Source organism: Sardina pilchardus, chromosome 23, assembly GCF_963854185.1.
Source record: "Sardina pilchardus chromosome 23, fSarPil1.1, whole genome shotgun sequence".
NCBI classification, from domain to species: domain Eukaryota; kingdom Metazoa; phylum Chordata; class Actinopteri; order Clupeiformes; family Clupeidae; genus Sardina; species Sardina pilchardus.
In genome coordinates this window covers 18,532,740-18,551,151 of record NC_085016.1, presented here as the reverse complement: position 1 = coordinate 18,551,151, position 18,412 = coordinate 18,532,740, and the positions used below count along the sequence as shown (strand labels likewise).

Here is an 18,412-nt window from a genome sequence, read left to right as displayed (position 1 = left end):
AATAAAACTAACTCAGTGAATGAATCAAGGAAAACAAGTTAGATATAGGGGTACTCAAGGATACACTTTACAGTAGTATAAGCCTGGGCCTACATGCCATGGTATTCTCTCGAGAAATATGTATGGAGAGACTTCATAAATTAACATATTATTCGGTAAGCCCACTGGTAGCCTATACAGATCAGCTTGCAGTAACGATGAGGCAATTACCTGGGTAACGCATGAGGTGTTCCAACTCATGTGGATGTTGAGTGCTGATCGGCAGGCAGTCTGGACCACTAGCACCACCTCCAGAGCGCCATGAGGTAGTTCAATTTAATTGCAGGTGCATTTAATGTGCCGTAAGATGCTAAGCTTGCATTTTCTCTCCTTCAATTACAGATGCACTCAGAGGAACGTTTCACAAAATGAGATTTAGAACTATTCATAATTAATGAACAACAAATTGTACCCTAGTCTCCAGTGGACATAACCCATCCGCTTTATTTCTGTAAATCCAGCATACATCATGTAAATGTCTTTCATGTTGACATAATGTTTTAATGTTTTTCTTGTATGGTAAAATCCTTCTGATTTGCATGAGCTCTTACATCCAGCAATCATGATGTGTGGTGTTTAATGCAGTATGTATGCAAGTGTACACTGAACTTGTTGCCAGCAAACAAAAGTACTTCCACCATAGTCATACTTTTTAAATTACACATTGGCTATTAAAAAGTATGACTATTGATCATTCCAAATGTATTGATTGTTAATATATTCTTGCTGTAGTGGGCAATGGGCACTGAAAACAAAGTTTTCAGAATACCATAATGTAAAAAAAAAAAAACAAACAAAAAAAAAAAACTTTTTTTTCTCTTGTGCGAGACATGAATTCCTGCAAATACTAAGATGTGGTGCTGCTGACCTATGGCCTGCTACATACTCTACCTTTTGAAGATATGAATGAACATAGCAGGATGGTTTACAGTGAATAAAATGTCCAGTTAACAGCTTCTATTCTCAGTGCTCCCATGTCTCCATAGGATTAGCCTAGATTTTGTTTAATAGAGAAAGTCAAAAGTATGAGTCCGACTTGATAATGTCTTTCCATGTTTATTTGTGTTCTCCCTGTTCACATTGCTCATTATTACTAGCCTATGCATAGAGCTATACAGTGATATGATATTGTCCACCTATACAATACATTTACAGATTGGTGACTGTACCGTTTTACTGTTAAATGCATAATGCACATTACATATAATCTACTAGCCTATATGAAGTCTGTGTAGTAGCCACTTCACTCACTGCAGTTGGACTACAGTCTACATGGGACTGTATACCGTGTCTGCAGGTCTACAGACCATAGAGGTAGTTCAGAGTAACTGCAGTGTAGCATGCTGAAACATATCTTCTGCATTTCTGCATAGCATGGATCCACATGAAAGGTAACATATAATTGTCAAATCTACACAGCTAAAATTAAATCTCTTATTTGGAATCAACATTATTATAGCCTTACTTTAAACCGCGGTGAGTTTTTAAGTGCAGTGGCCAATGAAAATCGCCAACAGGCAACACTACAACGCTATTGGTCCACTCGTTCAATCCGGGTTTCTGACTAAAGCTAGATTATTAGCTCAAAGGTACCAATATGGCGGAGGTGAGTAAGAAAATGGGGAAGAACCATCATATTTTAAATGTAAATTTAAGATATCAGATGGAGTTCAATATGCTATTTTTAAATATATTTCGGTTTATAAAGCGTCAATCCATAGATACATAACATCTTTTTGGAAATTGATAGAGTCATAGGCCGAAAATATGTTTGATTTCAAACCGTGATCTATGGCTTTGGGGCTAGGCCCGGCGAATTCGCACTTAACCAGCTAGCTGCTAGCAAGCGATAGCTGTGTTTCGTCAGTCTTATGGTGTAACGCCACCAGTGAAATTACTGCTAACTTGGCTAGCTAGTGTCGGCGCTAGCCAATTTAAACGTCAGAGAAGGAAATGTACATGTTAAATATGTGGTTGTCATCAGTCAGCCTGATAATTTTCAGAAGAAAACGGGCATTTTTTTCTAGGAAGCCATGTCATCACCCACTAGCAGTAAATTCCAGTGCTTGTGTTGCGGAATTTGAAATGTGACATGGTGCTTGTTAATGTTTGTGCAGTCGGTATTACTTAGCTGCCTATATAAATCCTGCCAACATTTCGCTAATTCGCTGTCTGTATGAGCTGCCGTTCAGCTGTTTGGTAAGTCGTGAGTTAACTGATTACATTGAACAGTAGCTCATGCCATCACTTCATAGTGTGATCATTAGGGATTTTGCTCTTTCGCCAATGGACTTGGATGGGCAATAGTAACAACTCAACCTAACCATAGACAGTAAAAGGAAAAAAAGATCCTAACGTTAGGCGTTATGGCTGTTCTCATCAAACGTTCATTGACTCGGTGTTATCTATCTGCCTTACTGTCATGTAACTTCGCTAGCTAGCTATCAACTGTGAATTCGTATTGCTCGAGAGTTAGAAAATCGTCTTTATTCATTTAGCAGGGGAATTCGATTATGACTTGCCACTAACATGTTGTTTTTAAGTGTGATTTCATGTTAACCCGGCGTGTCATGTAATAGATGTGATGTTGGGCTGCGTCGTGGGTAACGTAATTTTTTTGTACGTGTAACTGTGTTTTGCATTAAATTAACTTACTTTTCCCATTTGGTATTTAAAGGCTTCCCTTGGAAGTGCGAGCCCAGGTGAGTCACGTCTTCTCTTTGTGTTTTGAAATACCCATGAAAACTGTGGTTTGAGATATGTAGCGATGAAAACTGTCACCTGACTATTTCCTGGCAAATGTTCTGGCGCGACCTCACACACCGTAATGTCGGCTGCCGCCGTAGGAATTGAGCCTTCTGTAATACTAAATGCTTGTTTTTAGCACATTATACATTTATGGTCATGCACATTTTCCTTCATTTTGTTATAAAAATTCACAGAAAAAAAACTTGCTATGTACAGTATGTACAATGTCTTGGAGACACAATAAAGGCAATTCAAAGCAACAAAATTGCAATTGGTTTTGGTCACCAATTGCCTGTCCAACAGACATTTTCTTAAGCCCCAGAATTTCTTAAGCCCAACATTATCACTATTTTTAGTGATGAGTGATTTTTTTCCCATGTATTTGTTTTATTTGATCATATGTGCTGCTACTCACTCATCTATTGGATGATTCACATGCTGTTGGTGTCTTTAACGTGCCAGTTTGATCTATTTACAGTTGGCTCCTTGTCTTCTGAGGATCACGACTTTGATCCCACGGCAGAAATGCTGGTCCACGACTATGACGACGAGCGGACTCTGGAAGAAGAGGAAATGAGGGAGGGCGCACCAAATGTGAGCGCAGAGATTGACGATTTGGAAAAGGTAACTACTTTACCCACACTTTTGGCAAACTAAACACACATCTTCATCTGTTTATTCAGCCTCTTTTGAGTGATGCGTCTTCATATTGTGTCTTGTGAAGTGAACGCTATTCCGTCTTAATCCGACAGGAGAGCTCTATGCCACTAGAGGAGCTGTTGGCCATCTACAGGTATGAAGCCTCCGTCAGCACGGTGGGAGGTTCTAGTGTGGACAGCTCCTCTGTGGAACTGACGGACGAGCTCCCGGACATGACACTAGATAAAGTAAGTAGCCATTACATTATAAGTTATATTCTTATGAATGTTATATTTTATAGTTGAATGAATGATGTTATGTTTGTAGTTAGATTAAAAGTAGGAGGTATTGATTTGGTTGGGGGTTTCCTTAACTGGAAACACTTAGAATTGTGTAAATCTCACATAGATGAGGAGGTGTTGTTCAGGTGGTTTATTTGATCCCATGGGCGTTCTTGCTGTCTTTACAGGAAGAGATTGCTAAAGATTTGCTGTCGGGTGACGATGAGGAAACTCAGTCGTCAGCAGATGACCTCACCCCCTCTGTCACATCTCATGAAACCACGGACTTCTTCCCCAGAACCCTCCGATGTAAGCTTGACATGCCTGATGAGTCTTGGTTGGTGTATGGTCCTCTGTGTTCATACTCACTGGAGTGCACTCAATGCATAACTGTGTCATGGACAGATGCAATAATGTAAATTCTTCTTCCCATCCAGCAAACGCTATATACGATGGAGACAAAGAATCAGAAGGAGAAGAGGATGGAATGAGCCCTGAAGATTCCAGAAAAGTAAAATTCTCTTCCGTTCCTACTCTTCCTACTCCACTGTAAATGCTTTCCATGGTGATGGATGGCTAGTGTGTACAAATCGGTTAGATTTTTGTTATGGTGCCTGAACCATTGAGATTTTTCATTTCTGTGTCACGCTTCAGAGTTATAGAGGTTTAAAACATAAATTTGTTTTATACAGTTTTTTTCGGACTGGAGTATGACTTGAGGTATAACCCACTAACGCTGTAACTTTACTTTCACAGGAGATTATGATTGGGGCTGAATATCAAGCTGAAATCCCCCCTCTGTCCTGTAATTACGAGGATGAAAGAGGTAAGGTGTTACTGATTGCCATCAGTGATGTTAAACAGAGCTTTCTCACCAGGTGACTATTCACTCTGGAAAAAATATCTGTACATTGCGCAAGGACTGTTGACTGTTAATATCTATTTTGATAACCATATACTATGGTTGGTTTAGACAATGGAAAAAACACATTCCCACTTCATTTCGGTAAAAGATGTTTGTATGGAAAGACTTAACTTAAAATTTCAACGTGTTCTCTGAAGAATACTATTGACTTTGTAGTAGCACAGGAAATGTTTTCAAATGAATAGATATTAACATGAATTCTGGAAATACTGTACTGAACCAAATTTGTACTAAATTAGTCTTTCGTCCTATAGCGTATGAAGATGAAGATCAGTTGCTTTGGCGACCAAATGGGCTACCAGAGGCAAAAGTGAGTGACTTTCTGCGTGAGGCGTCACTGCTCCACTCTGACGGAGGCAAGATGGAAGGAGACCTGGATGGTAGTCGGGTGCGGGACAATGAACAGGTGAGATTGGAGTGTAATTGTGACACGGTGTCAGGTAGCCTTCATAACTCATCATAACAAATCTTTCATAGCATGTGTATAATTATAATGCTTTTATTATAGATAGATGAATTACTTTATTTACTCCTAAAGGGAAATTATGGTGTAAAATATGTCCCTCGAGGTGTTACGATCTTGGGTTTAAGTCGAAAATCAATTGAAATTATATCACCATCTCAAACTTCGAAATCAAAAGTAGATCCGACGATGCAGCCACACCCCCAATGACACATCCAGCATGCATGCCAAGAGAGAAAACGACACACGCACGTGAACACAAAAAATGACAATTGCACAAAAATGTTAACGGAGCTATTGTAACAGCCTGCCATTAGTGCGGTGCCCACGTCATGAAAATATCACGTCGTATTAGACTCCTGGCGATGTATTGTTAACGTAAATGCAAAAGTTTGCCAGATACTCATCCTTTGTTTTGCACGTTCATTTTCCTCTGTGTGTGTTTGTGTTTGCTGTGCCTGTGATATAATCATTCTATAAAAAAGACTCACTCGTGAATTTGGTATGGTGTCACCTTTCAGGCTCTATACGAACTCATGAAGAGCAATTTCAGTGTGCAAGAAGCGCTTGACCACTTTCACCGTAACGGAAGATCTTCAAAAGGTGTGTAGATACCTGTGCTACATGCACCTAATCTTGATGCTTTTTTCCCCCCTTTCTAAGTTTGGATCACTGTAAATGACCTTTCATATCTTTTTAACCTTAGATGAAATGATCCCGTGGTCTGAGGAGGAGTGTCGCAACTTTGAGCATGCGCTCCTACTGTATGAGAAAAATTTTCACCTCATACAGAAACACAAGGTAAGGCGCTCAAAAAAAAAAAAGATTTGAGAGATTCATTTTCGTTTTTTTGTTTTCTGGATGTTTAGCTAGCTGTTTAAAGGTGCGTGGATGTTGATTTGGATTTTGGGTTGTTTGTTTTGAAGGTCACAACACGAACAGTGGCGGAGTGCGTGGCTTTTTACTACATGTGGAAGAAGTCCGAAAGGTTCGATTTCTTTGTTCAGCAAAACCGATTTGGGAAGAGGAAATACAGCAGCTACCCGGGAGTAACGTAAGTGTTCTACCTTTTCCTCCAACTAACCCCCACTGCACATGCCCACAATCAGGCTTTCCTCCTGGGCCTTACTGAGGCAAACCCAGAAGATAGAGAGTTGGAGGATAGTGTGTGATAGTAATGCAACTGATTGCCAGCAGCTGATGTCTTCAGTAGATGCAATAACACTGTAATATAGTACTGTATGTAGTAGGAGTTTGTTGGGATGTCTTTTTTGTGTGTGTGTGTGTATGCATCTGCTTGACTAGTTTTGGGTCTTTGTGCAGGGACCTGATGGACCGGCTGGTGGATGAGGCGGAGGGGCTGGTTGCCGAGGGCTCTGCCTCGGTCTGTTCTTCCAGCAGTGGCCGCATGGAGCCCCCTACTGACCAGCAGATCAACCTGCTCAACTCCATCACTGCCAGCGACCTGTCTGGTACGTCCCACCTGTCGCCAACACAAAATCACATATGAATGCATGTGTAGGGATACAGCACTACAATAGGGGATTATTTTACCCATGTTGCGTGCTAAGGTAGTCCACCCACTCTCTGTAAAATGATTGATTTGAAGACTATGAGTGTATATTTCAGTTTCATACGTCACTTTGGGAGTGTGATGGCAGCTATGTTTAACACACATGCTTTTATCACAGAAATATGTAGAAGTGGCTATTTGCCTTTGGATTTGAGCCTTAATTGAACAGATTTCTGTTGCTTGCTGTCCTCAGCCCTGACCAGCAGTGTGGCATCCGTCTGCAACTCCGGCGACGGGGGCGCCGGTGGCTGCCTGGACTCGTACGCCTTTCCGCCGGCGCTGGACGGCCTCCACCGCGGCCCGCTCTCCCACGAGGAGCCGCTCGGGGTGGACGGCAGCGCGGCCGACTGCCTGAACCTGCTGGACGCCGGCTTCTACCACGCCGAGCTGGGCTCGCTGGCGGTGTGCGGGCCGGGCGCGGGCGTGGTGGGGGAGGACGAGCTGGAGCGCCCCGCCGCCAAGCGCCTGAAGTTGGGCCTGGCGGCCGAGCCCTTCCTCAGCGAGGTGGGCGTGGGCGTCGGGGTGGAGTTCGAGCCCCGGCCGCACCACATCACCAGCACCAAGATGGCCGTCTCGGTCAGCGACTTCGGGGAGGGCGGCGGGGGCGGCTACATGGGGGCGCACACCAACCACCTCCACCAGCACGCGGCACTACAGTCCGAGTGAGGGGGGCTCGGAGCCTGTGTGTATCACCGTGGTAACCCTCGGTTGTCAGCCAGACAACCCAATTTTGAGCGCTGTTCTGGTAACCGTGCCTCCCTCCTGTATGTACATAAGACATTAATTGGGAGTAATTATTATGACCTATTGTTGTTTATATATGTAAATATGTACATAGCATCCTTTTTTACTATGACATCAGTGATGTCTTTATTGTATAGAAAGAAAAATCTTGATTTCTCAAGAGTTGTTATCATAGCCATTTATTTTTCAGTGCTGACTCTGAAGTGTCAAATAGTCTGACGTCCGTGAACTGTGGAGGGAGACTGAGCTGGTGGTGTGCGGAGACTCCTCCTCCTCCTCTGTTTCCCCTTCCACCAATCATTGTGTTTGACCCACAGTCTTCAACCAATGACAAAGCCTCACAGCTGCTGTTAGCACCACCCCCTGATTGTTTGGTACTGATAGATGTTTACAGGTACCTGGGTCCAGGCCCCCATTGATGTAGCCTTTTATACTTGGGGCGGGCCAAGACTTCATATGAAATGTTTTTGTCCTTCACACTGCAAAGACTATTACGAATGGAGCGACTCGGAAAGAGAAGGAACACTTCATTTAGGTTTTCTCAATAATGCAGTCACATTGATTTTCAGGAATCTACTGTTGTAATCAGGAGATCTTTATCTTTTTACTTTTTTTTTTTTTTTTTTTTTGTGGCCGAACAATATTACGAGTTATGTCAACTTTACTGCCAGGCCGCTCTTGGGAATTGTGCCGAGTCATCAACAATGGCCACTCTAACTCTAATTGGTATCATATGTGATAACTGACTGCAATTATATATATTTTTTAAATCTCATATTTCTTCTCCAGAGGGTTTGGGGAGGTAGTGAAATTCTCTTCTTTTATTCGTTTAAGAAATATATTTATTTGAGATTTGTTTTTTCTTTCTGATTTTCCTAAGCTGTTTTTCGCTGCTTCAGCCTGTTCAAATTGGGGAAGATATGTGTAGGTGGCATTCCTATTTTAATGACCCTCATTCAACATCATGGACTTGGCAGCCTATTTTTTGAAGCATCTTTTAAAGGCTGTAAGTGGTAGACCATACAGCCTTGTGTTCACCATTGTGTACATGTTCCAGTTCTTCCTCCCCTCACGTCTTAGTGCTCAACCATCAGAATGCGTGGTGTCTCTTAAACTTCGTCATTACGATGAGTCACTTGTCTGATTGGCCGAAGCAAACTTTGCTTGTTCTCTGCATTGGGAAGAGCACATTTGTGTTTTTTTTTTTAAATGAAGAGGTTTGACTTTTGTGGGGGTCACTGGAAGACTGGGGTAGGACTGAAGTTTATTTCTGGAACATAAACATGTCCAAATACACAGCATTACACACACGTTTTATTCAATGTGAAAGTGTGCATGTGTGCAAGGGGTCCGATGAATCCACCACCCTTTTTCACCTCTCCCCAAACTCATCCTATTGGATAGACTTGAGTTTGTTTTGAGCTGCTTAGAGGTGGCGCGGTAGTGTGTATGTACACTTCTATGGCAATAATGTGTAAAAAATGTACAGAAATGTGTATAGACCCTCTTGTCTTCTGTGACGTCCGGGAAATTTCTCTTTTAATTTTTTTATTGGTTTCCAATCTTGAGTAGAAGTTGGCCTTTGTCTCTTTGGGCCACTTGAGTGCTTTGTGGTTGTTGTAACTTTTTTTTTTTCCCCCTTCATATTTTTCCCTTTTGCTTCTGGAGTGCTGATGGAGAATGTTATTTATTTATTTATTTATTCATTCATTCAGTTAATTGCAGGAACGTGTGTAGAGAGATGGAGAGCTAAATGAGCGTAATATCATTGTCCAGAGTTTTTCCCCTGTCCCTGCCTTTGTCCCTTCCACCATCCCGAGAAGGTGTCCGACTGTGACCTATAATCGCAGTCTGACCCTCATCCACCAAAACGATGCCATGGCAGCGCACGTGAAGTCTGCTCAGCAGACAGAATCCTGGGAGGGCGTGTATTGGTCGCATGAGGCGAGTGAGAGAAGTAGAATGTACAGTATTATATGACATTTGAAGGAGTTTACTTAACCTGTGGGTGGACTGTGGAGGCAAAAGAATGTTCATATTGAAAGGAGGGCAATTGGCATGTTTGATCACTTGAATTTGCTCAATGCCTTTTTCTTTTTTTCCGCTGGTTGTGCGATCCAGTTGAAGTCTGTGTGAGGGTGTTTTTTTAATTGATTGATTGACAGACTGAGGTGGTGTGTGTAAGTGGATTAAGAGATACATGCGCTGTCCAAAGCACCCCCCCCCCCCCCCCAGCTTGTAGCGAGGGGCTAGCTTTGTCATGTTAAGACATTGATGGCCTTTTTCCTTTTTTCCAAATGTATGTACTTGAAAGATGTATATTGATGCCATTTTTATTTTTTATTTTCTTTTTGTGAAGACAATAAATAAGCAGAGTCAGACCCTTTAGGTTTGTGTAAGTTGTTCCAGCTGTGTCCTGATGGTACAAACACTTTGTTTCCCAACCAGGAAAACATGTCAGTGCGTCACTGTGTACAAAGTATTCTCTCTAAGGTTACAAGTAGGCTACAATTTGTACCATGTAGTGATCCATGTCACTGACTTGCAGGGAGATGATGGACATTCAGATCTCCTTCCCTTGACCACTAATGGACCATGACTAGTCTTCTCCATTTTTTTCCACTGTTGGGCATAGAATGTAATAAACATAGGTAGGTTATTACAACAAAGTACTGGTCTCTGAACACTTTAGGGAGACAAACATTGTGTTAAACAGACAATCAAACAGCAGCAAGTCATATCAAAAATATTCAAAAAACTTTAATTGTTCATAATATTTGTACATAGCTTCTGTTTCCATTTTTTTTGTATTTTCTGTTGTACCTACACAACTGGTGTACAGTCCCAGAAATAAAGCTCTGGATATTATAAATTTACATTGGCCTTTCTTCCATCCTAATTTGGTGTCTCACTTCAACTAAAACAAAAACAATATTTCATAGCTAGATTGCCAGTTCTATCTTGGTCTCGGTTCTTCAAGCAAAGGCTTTCGTCTAAATAATAAGGAAGACATGACAGATTGTGTCAGACTGACTCAATGCACTATGGTGTAGTAGTTGGAAAAGAGCTCTTCTCCACAGTGGATGTCTCTAAGGGACACGAGGACCACACACCTCAGGGGTCTGAGAAGAGAATAAGGAGAGCGCTGGTTACTGAACACAGACACACACACACACACACACATAGAGAAGAGTCATGGCAAAATGCAGAGATGAAATATCTGTTTCAATTGTAGTCAGACCTCTTGGTGTCGTGGCTGTAGTTCACATTGGGCAGATACTGATGCAGTTCTAGAGGGAAATCTTCTGGTACGTCAAATTCTTGATAGCACACATTGGCGGCCTTTTCTAGAAGACACGAAAACAGTTCACACTTCTTTAGCTATATATCTATAACCTATGATGAACCATCTGCCAACATCTTTACGTTATTCCTTGAGTGATCATGTGCCACATATATGAAATCACTCAAAATATTGCCTTGAAGTGCCTCCAATAGAAATAAAATAACTATTACAGAACCCAGTCTCCAGTCACAGAACAATGCTGATGGAGATTAATGAAAAAGAAAATGAACTTGCCATTGGAACAGTTATTGACATACTGCCCCACTGCCAGTGGGTTCTCGGGGCTGTCTGTCAACCAGGAGACATCGCTCAGAGCCAGTGGACCCATTCGATCGCGTCCACTGCAAGACCTGAGGGGCAGATCATCTTTGTCAAAGAGTTTGATAGTTGGGCTTCACCTAGCCTGTTTCTCAAAATGAATATCTGATCTTAAGTCTTGTTAGCTTAGTAAGGTAACAGAAAGATTTTAGGTTTACAATTTGGATATACAGTACAGGCCAAAAGTTTGGACACACCTTCTCATTCAATGAGTTTCCTTTATTTTCATGACTATTGACATTGTAGACTCACACTAAAGGCATCAAACTATGAATTAACACATGTGGAAAACAAAAAAGTGTAAAACAACTGAAAATATGCCTTATATTCTAGTTTCTTCAAAGTAGCCACCTTTGCTCTGATTACTGCTTTGCACACACTCTGCATTCTCTGGATGAGCTTCAAGAGGTAGTCACCTGAAATGGTTTTCACTTCACATGTGTGCCCTGTCAGGTTTAATAAGTGTGATTTATTGCCTTATAAATGGGGTTGGGAATCAGTTGTGTTGTGCAGAAGTCAGGGGTGATACACAGCTGATAATCCTACTGAATAGACTGTTAGAATTTGTATTATGGCAAGAAAAAAAAGCAGCTAAGTAAAGAAAAACGAGTGGCCATCATTACTTTAAGAAATGAAGGCCAGTCAGTCCAAAAAATTGGGAAAACTTTGAAAGTGTCCCCAAGTGCAGTCGCAAAAACCATCAAGCGCTACAAAGAAACTGGCCGTCCCAGGAAAGGAAGACCAAGAGTCACCTCTGCTGCGGAGGATAAGTTCATCCGAGTCACCAGCCTCAGAAATTGCGCGTTAACAGCAGCTCAGATTAGAGACCAGGTCAATGTCACACAGTTCTAGCAGCAGACACATCTCTAGAACAACTGTTAAGACGAGACTGCCTGAATCAGGCCTTCATGGTAGAATAGCTGCTAGGAAACCACTGCTAAGGACAGGCAGCAAGCAGAAGAGACTTGTTTGGGCTAATGAACGCAAGAAATGGACATTAGACCAGTGGAAATCTGTGCTTTGGTCTGATGAGTCAAAATCGGAGACCTTTGGTTCCAACCACCGTGTGGACTGCAGAGTGAAGGCAAAAGGGCCAACAAGTGCTAAGCATCTCTGGGAACTCCTTCAAGACTGTTGGAAGACCATTTCAGGTGACTCTTGAAGCTCATCAAGAGAATGCCAAGAGTGTGCGAAGCAGTATTAAAAGCAAAAGGTGGCTACTTTGAAGAACCTAAAATATAAGACATATTTTCAGTTGTTTCACACTTTTTTGTTAAGTATATAATTCCACATGTGTTAATTCATAATTCTAATGCCTTCGGTATGAATCTATAATTTTCATAGTCATATAGTATGAAAATAAAGAAGGGGTGTCCGAATGAGAAGGTGTGTCCAAACTTTTGGCCTGTACTGTAGGTGCCCTATGATGGCCGTTTGCTCAAAAAGCAACAGAGAAAGGTAACAGTGTCCTGTATTCTGATGTGGTTCAGGTATTTAGAGTGCCTTAAATGAAGTTTACCTGTAGACAATCTTGGAGATTGCCTTGTCATTACCATCAATCAAAACTCCATCTATGCATCTGAATACAAAAGGGTTGCCGACAGACTGTATAAGAATGGGCTCGTACACCTGATAAACTGTCCCTGTAAAGCCAAAAGAGAAGGCAGACATTTAGTAGATTTCAGTGAGATGCTTCAAATTCTTTCATTTTGCCATCATCAGTGGTTTAGCACTACAAATAGACTTCAGGTCAGTTACTGTGTACCTGTTCAAGTGTGTACTTTTTACCTAACCAAACACACACACACACACACACACACACACACCAAACTTTTCTCTTTTTTTCCCATAGCAATTCATCTCAAGTGCTATGTCTTATCTGGTGTGTAGAGTTTTGACATAAAGAGCCAAATTCTGCAAAAAAAGGGATAAGCAATTGGCAAAAACTGTAAACTTGATATCAATTAATATATTGATGAGTGTTAAATAGAACGTGTTTCTTTGAGTCCATGTAGGCTATCCATTTATTTGTGTGCGTATTTACAGACCGAGGGGACATTGGGACCACATCATTTTGTACTCTTCAGGTGGCTACTTTCACCAATTGTATACCTGGGTACATGGCAACTGTGGCTCCTTTGGGCACCGATCCCTCAGTCACAAACACGCCTGTACCTGCAAGCGGCAGTGAGCTCGGTCCCCGTTCGATACAGAAACCCAGCGTATCTAGCATCACCCGAACTGGTTCTGTTTGGATTTTAGAAGTGTTTTGTGGATAGACTGACTGTACTGAGGTATGGAGCAGACTGAGGACCTCGTGTTTGGTCGTGTCATTTTTCAGCAGCGCAGTGAAGAGATTCACGAGGCTTGCGGACACCTCCACGTCTGGAACAGTCTTGTCCTCTGAGCGTGCCGTCACCTGGCGCAAAGTTCTGAGGAAAGCATCAAGTTAGACATTGCATACAAAATGGACTAACGCCCGCGAATGAAGATACAGGGTTATAGGCTATTTAAAACTGTGTCAGTATGCCTTCTACTATTGATGTAAGTGCTGTTTTCTAGGTAGCCTGGTTGTTGCCTGTACCTTTCATTCTTCTTCAGGTTTACGGCTACCCACGGCACAAAACGGTGGCGGTAAGATTTCCATTTGACTTCTAACGTTTTAAGTACAGCTCTAATCATATCACAACACTACGCAGACAGTGCGCCGACATCTTTCACTCAACGGTGAACCAACCATAGACATGGTTAGAACTAGAGTCAAGAAACAATACCGCCATCCATGGGAAACAGTTTGTCAATGCAAGGTCAAGGTAACAGCTAGTCGTACTCGTAGGAGTAATTGACATGCTTCAGAATGTTTAACAATGCAGGAAAAAACGTTAATTTCATTCACAAGAAATGCAATCTTGCACTTGCAGTTAAAACATTTCCATTCCTCCAAATTAACTGCCTAAAGGTCTGCTGATTAAGGCAAGTGTTATGAACGTCGTGGGCCGTGTCATATGCCACAGTGATATTTGTTAATGTGTAGCCTAATGGCAGGGTGCTTTTTTTGGTGAAGCGCGCAGTAAAGCCAGTTTTGTAACCAAAATATTGCAAAGGTTGATCAATCCCCGCTGTCAAGGATTGCTACTTTGTAATTGGATGATATATAGGAAAAGGCAGTCCCTACTCTGCCTTTATGATAAACCAACTGGATGGCACACAGGAAAAGGTGGGATCGAAGAACTGCGTGCCAATGAACGAAGCGCATTGCCTGCTTGTTAGTTGAGGTATTGATCTCCGCCCGAAGAATGTGCTGCAGGAGATGGGACTATCGTGTGTCATTCTGCTCTCAACGTGTACTGTGCGCTGCAAGCTATCCGCATAATCATAAGAGATTTTGGCTTCGTATTCAAATCGACTAGAAACAGATCGACTCTCTTCTTCGCGACTGTAAATAACACCGCTTGCAATCATAGGGCCACGCATCAGCTTGCCACTGAACGCATCAACCAGAATGGCTGGAAAGGTGGGTACTCGGGGATGTAAGAAAATCCGGGGAGCTCAAATCAGAGATCTTCTCGATTCAAAGCACAACGTCCTGTTTGATTGCGACGGTGTGATTTGGAACGGTGAAACGGTCGTAGCCGGAGCGCCAGAGGTGGTGACTCTGCTTAAGCAACAGGGCAAACGCGTATTTTTTGTCACCAATAATTGCACCAGGCCGAGGGAGAACTACGTACAGAAGTTTTCCAGACTGGGCTTCACTGATGTCGTTGAGGAAGAGATCTTTAGCTCTGCGTACTGCTCTGCAGCTTACTTGAGAGATGTAGCTAAGGTCCAAGGCAAGGTGTTCGTCATCGGTTGTCACGGAGTGCAGAAAGAGCTCCAAGACGCCGGGGTCCCCATCGTGGAGGAGGTCAGTGACGGCCCTGATGTCAATATCTACAACTTTCCCCTAGAGCCAGACGTAAAAGCAGTCCTCGTTGGATACGACGAACGGTTTACTTTCATGAAACTGGCTAAAGCCTGCTGCTACCTGAAGAATAGCGACTGCCTGTTTCTGGCCACCGACCCTGACCCTTGGCACCCACTCCGCGGCGGCAGAATCACACCAGGTGCGTCTGACATGATCACAGTGTACATTCTGACATAGGCTATTAGCTGTAGTCTAGGATATATGACAGTGCTGAATTCGAGTTTAATCTTTAAGTAAACTGTAAAGGGAATTCTGAAGACACATAAGATAGGAACCAGGGTTATCTTTATTGAACCACATGATACAAAATGGGTTAGCTACTTAGTAACTTACTGTGCTCAAGTGCACTATCATTTTGCATGTGTTGTGACTGCTGTGCTGTGTATGGAACAACAATGAAGGGCTGTTTAGTCTGTTAACCCCAACACACCAGCACCATCCAGAGAGATGGACAGACACAGGTAGTCACACAATAGGTTACATTCAATCACTTGGAGGCCTTTGCGTTGGTTGATCATTGTCCATTTGGATGCCATTGCTTCTTTGAAAAATAGCATACATAGACATTTAGATCTACTGTATTGAATGGATACATTCTGTAGGTACATGAATATTTTACATCCCTAAGGAAACGACACATGCACAGCTGAATTGAACCCATAGCCTAATGAACTGAGTGTAACTGTCATGTGTACGAGTATATGCTGTAATGGTGGCATGTGTGTTGTAATTGGATTGCTTATGCTCACGCACCATTAGGTTCAGGGAGCCTCACCGCAGCCCTGGAGACAGCCAGCAGCCGCAAGGCCACGGTGATTGGGAAGCCCAGCCGCTTCATGTACGAGTGCATCGCCAGCCAATTCGACCTGGACCCGGCGCGGTCGCTCATGATTGGCGACCGGCTGGAGACTGACATTCTCTTCGGGGCCAACTGTGGCCTGGACACTATGCTGACCCTCACCGGGGTCTCTACGATGGAGGAGGCCCAGGGTTACAGGGACAGCGATGCCTCGGAGAAGAAGGACTTTGTGCCTGATTACGTGGTGGAGACCATCGGTGACTTCCTCCAAGCTCTGGAGGACTGAAGAGAGACCCTTACGTAGCAGCCTGGACTGAACCTGTAACGAGACTTTGACACCAGTAAACGACTGACCCGAGGGTGCGTTTCTGAGCCAACATTAAAAAAAAAGAATCTCTATCAGTGTAATCTCTTCTCTAGTACTGCACAAGTCGTCCTGCACAAGTAGTTCTGAAACCCATACCCAGGTAGAGAGATGAAGGAATTTACTTTCTTTACATTATTTAGTTTAGTCATCCAAAATGACCTCCGACCACTATACCGCAAATGCCAGCACTGAGTGGAATAACAGTATGCTGGATCATGGGAGCGTAGTGGTCACACAACTGAAGTTTTATAGCCAATTCATATCATGCACAGGATTAGCCTGGGCAGGTGAGAATGCCAACCAACATAAGCCAACATAACATGCAAACAATAGCACATACATAAACATTCCAAGCTGAAGCTGCACACAGCACCACTTGAATTGAGTGAGTTGACAGGAAATCAAAGAATCGAAAGACAGACAAACATGTGGAGCATGATATCGGCTGAACATGCAGTTGGTGATAAAGATGTTAGCTTCATTTTGTGTTAGATAAAACAGTTATGGATCTTTTTTGGTGGGATTTTTTTAAGCTTTTGAGTTTTCATTCAGCCACATGGTGCTCAAATCTGTGCCTCACCTCAAGGCAGATTTCCCTAAGGTTTAGAGCACATTTAGACCTTTTGCAATGGAATTGGTGTAATTAAGGGGTAACATTCACCTTTGATGTTTGATGTACTCAGTGTTTTACTGTAGTGGAATAGATTTTTTTTGTTTTCTCCATGAAATTGGAAGTTCCAGGCCCCATGACCTCAAGTAAAGTCAGGCAAAGAAATCCTCCTGGTAATTTGAATCCACAGCTATGTGAAAACATTTTACCCATGATGGTGTAGCAACAATTATGCTTTGTCTACATGCACATTTGCTGACAATCATCTCGACCAGTAAAGCATTTTTCACATATTTGTCACCACCTTCCCCAGATCAGTGCAGAGTTCTGTGTTAAGTGTTTGTTCACGGGTTGACATTAACGATTGTTATAAATTAATAGTTTTTTGGGCAGTGGGCTGACATGCATGACATGAACGCCCTCTTAGTCATGATAGAGCTATCATAGCAACCTTTACTCATTTTAGAGTTCATACAATGTGAATATCATTTACATAATGAAGAATTCCCAGAGAAGTCTAATTCTCAATTTTATTCAACCGATGCTATTAGTTAAGCACAAACTATTCACTAAACTCATGACAGTATTGCCTTCTATTTACAAATGATAAATAAGCTGATTCCACTGTGACAACCTCTTTTGCTATTGCGTCCAAACCAGGCAATGACCGTTTGCTGCATTGTGTAGCCATCGCAGTGCTTGTCTGTAATTGTGGCTGATGCAGAATTGCTATCCAACTGCCCCAAAACACCACTCTCATGGCTTCAGAGGACCATCTTAATTGTGTTGTTTTTGTTTAGCCATGTGCAAGCCTTATGCCTGTGTTGGTTTGTGTGTGGACATTGATTGACCTTGAAATGTGACCTCCATTATAGAGACTGAGTATATGCATCAAAGTTAAGCAAGTGACAGTTTTGATTTTGCCCGAAAAGTTGCATTCAGACGGTTGAAATAGGCTCTTATGTAGCCTGGCAATTTTAAATAAAATTACTTTGGCAGCAAGTTCTTCTGGCGAAAATAATACAAAGTAAACTTTCATTGGTTGTCAATTCTAAATTTAGTTTGTGAAAAAATGCATTTCATTGAAATGCAATTAGGTGATTTTCTCTGAAATGTAACAAACTGGCATTACACAACCATTGAATGTCCACTAGTGCATGGTTTGCGAAGAAGAGTGTCATGGTTTGCAAATGGAACGTTTATATATCTTGAATGCTTTTGTTTCTTGCAATGATTAGTATTTTCCAGTGTTAGGAAAATTAGGGGCTGTGTTGTTTTGATTAAAAAAAAGTCTAATTTGTGCACAAATTTGATTGATAGAGATTTTTGGTCTTTGTTTATGGTCTCAAGCTAGACATTGTATTGTATATTTATTGAAATACTTTATTTTAATAGATTGATAACTTCATTCAATTATTTGCCAATATGTTCTGTGTGAACTTAATAAATACTGTATAAATATTGTGAGTGGGTTTCACATTCAGCATTCCCCCTTAACCTTAAGGATTAAGCAAACCTACACTACTAACTATAGGTGTGCGCTCACCTAAAGAGGAAATCATATGCCAAAGGTGACACTGTAGAATGAACATATCA

General features: G+C 42.1%; 3 protein-coding genes across 4 annotated transcripts; 2 read left to right on the top strand and 1 right to left on the bottom strand.

Annotated features, from left to right (window-relative positions):
• Window positions 1–1,603: 1,603 nt before the first annotated feature.
• Window positions 1,604–9,793, top strand: mier3a (mesoderm induction early response 1, family member 3 a). Its single transcript, XM_062528462.1, has 13 exons — window positions 1,604–1,645; window positions 2,717–2,741; window positions 3,266–3,411; window positions 3,540–3,674; window positions 3,896–4,016; window positions 4,145–4,218; window positions 4,464–4,533; window positions 4,887–5,038; window positions 5,617–5,698; window positions 5,802–5,896; window positions 6,022–6,149; window positions 6,419–6,567; window positions 6,862–9,793. Exons 1-13 carry the CDS (start codon window positions 1,637–1,639, stop codon window positions 7,332–7,334), a joined length of 1,659 nt encoding a protein of 552 aa, XP_062384446.1. The 5' UTR covers window positions 1,604–1,636; the 3' UTR covers window positions 7,335–9,793.
• A 354-nt stretch (window positions 9,794–10,147) lies between these two features.
• setd9 (SET domain containing 9) lies at window positions 10,148–15,057 on the bottom strand. 2 transcript variants are annotated; one of them, XM_062528465.1, is made up of 6 exons: window positions 14,882–15,057; window positions 13,189–13,508; window positions 12,596–12,719; window positions 10,993–11,108; window positions 10,654–10,759; window positions 10,148–10,534 (listed from the first exon to the last, which is right to left on the bottom strand). In XM_062528465.1, exons 1-6 carry the CDS (start codon window positions 14,920–14,922, stop codon window positions 10,447–10,449), a joined length of 795 nt encoding a protein of 264 aa, XP_062384449.1. In that variant the 5' UTR covers window positions 14,923–15,057; the 3' UTR covers window positions 10,148–10,446. The 2 variants fall into 2 exon arrangements, with proteins under 2 accessions (XP_062384449.1, XP_062384448.1); XM_062528464.1 differs by lacking the exon at window positions 14,882–15,057 and adding an exon at window positions 13,661–13,913.
• On the top strand, window positions 14,170–18,271 carry pdxp (pyridoxal (pyridoxine, vitamin B6) phosphatase). Its single transcript, XM_062528463.1, has 2 exons — window positions 14,170–15,179; window positions 15,800–18,271. Exons 1-2 carry the CDS (start codon window positions 14,579–14,581, stop codon window positions 16,123–16,125), a joined length of 927 nt encoding a protein of 308 aa, XP_062384447.1. The 5' UTR covers window positions 14,170–14,578; the 3' UTR covers window positions 16,126–18,271.
• Window positions 18,272–18,412: the final 141 nt, after the last annotated feature.

Coding starts and splice junctions, on each gene's coding strand:
- mier3a (XM_062528462.1), top strand. Junction 5,897..6,021: donor ACCTCATACAGAAACACAAG/GTAAGGCGCTCA, acceptor TTTGTTTTGAAG/GTCACAACACGAACAGTGGC. Junction 6,568..6,861: donor CACTGCCAGCGACCTGTCTG/GTACGTCCCACC, acceptor TGCTGTCCTCAG/CCCTGACCAGCAGTGTGGCA.
- setd9 (XM_062528464.1), bottom strand. CDS start 13,758: ATGATTAGAGCTGTACTTAAAACGTTAGAAGTCAAATGGAAATCTTAC. Junction 13,509..13,660: donor AACCTGAAGAAGAATGAAAG/GTACAGGCAACA, acceptor TGCTTTCCTCAG/AACTTTGCGCCAGGTGACGG. Junction 10,760..10,992: donor TGTCAATAACTGTTCCAATG/GCAAGTTCATTT, acceptor CGTGTCTTCTAG/AAAAGGCCGCCAATGTGTGC.
- pdxp (XM_062528463.1), top strand. CDS start 14,579: ATGGCTGGAAAGGTGGGTACTCGGGGATGTAAGAAAATCCGGGGAGCT. Junction 15,180..15,799: donor CGGCGGCAGAATCACACCAG/GTGCGTCTGACA, acceptor ACGCACCATTAG/GTTCAGGGAGCCTCACCGCA.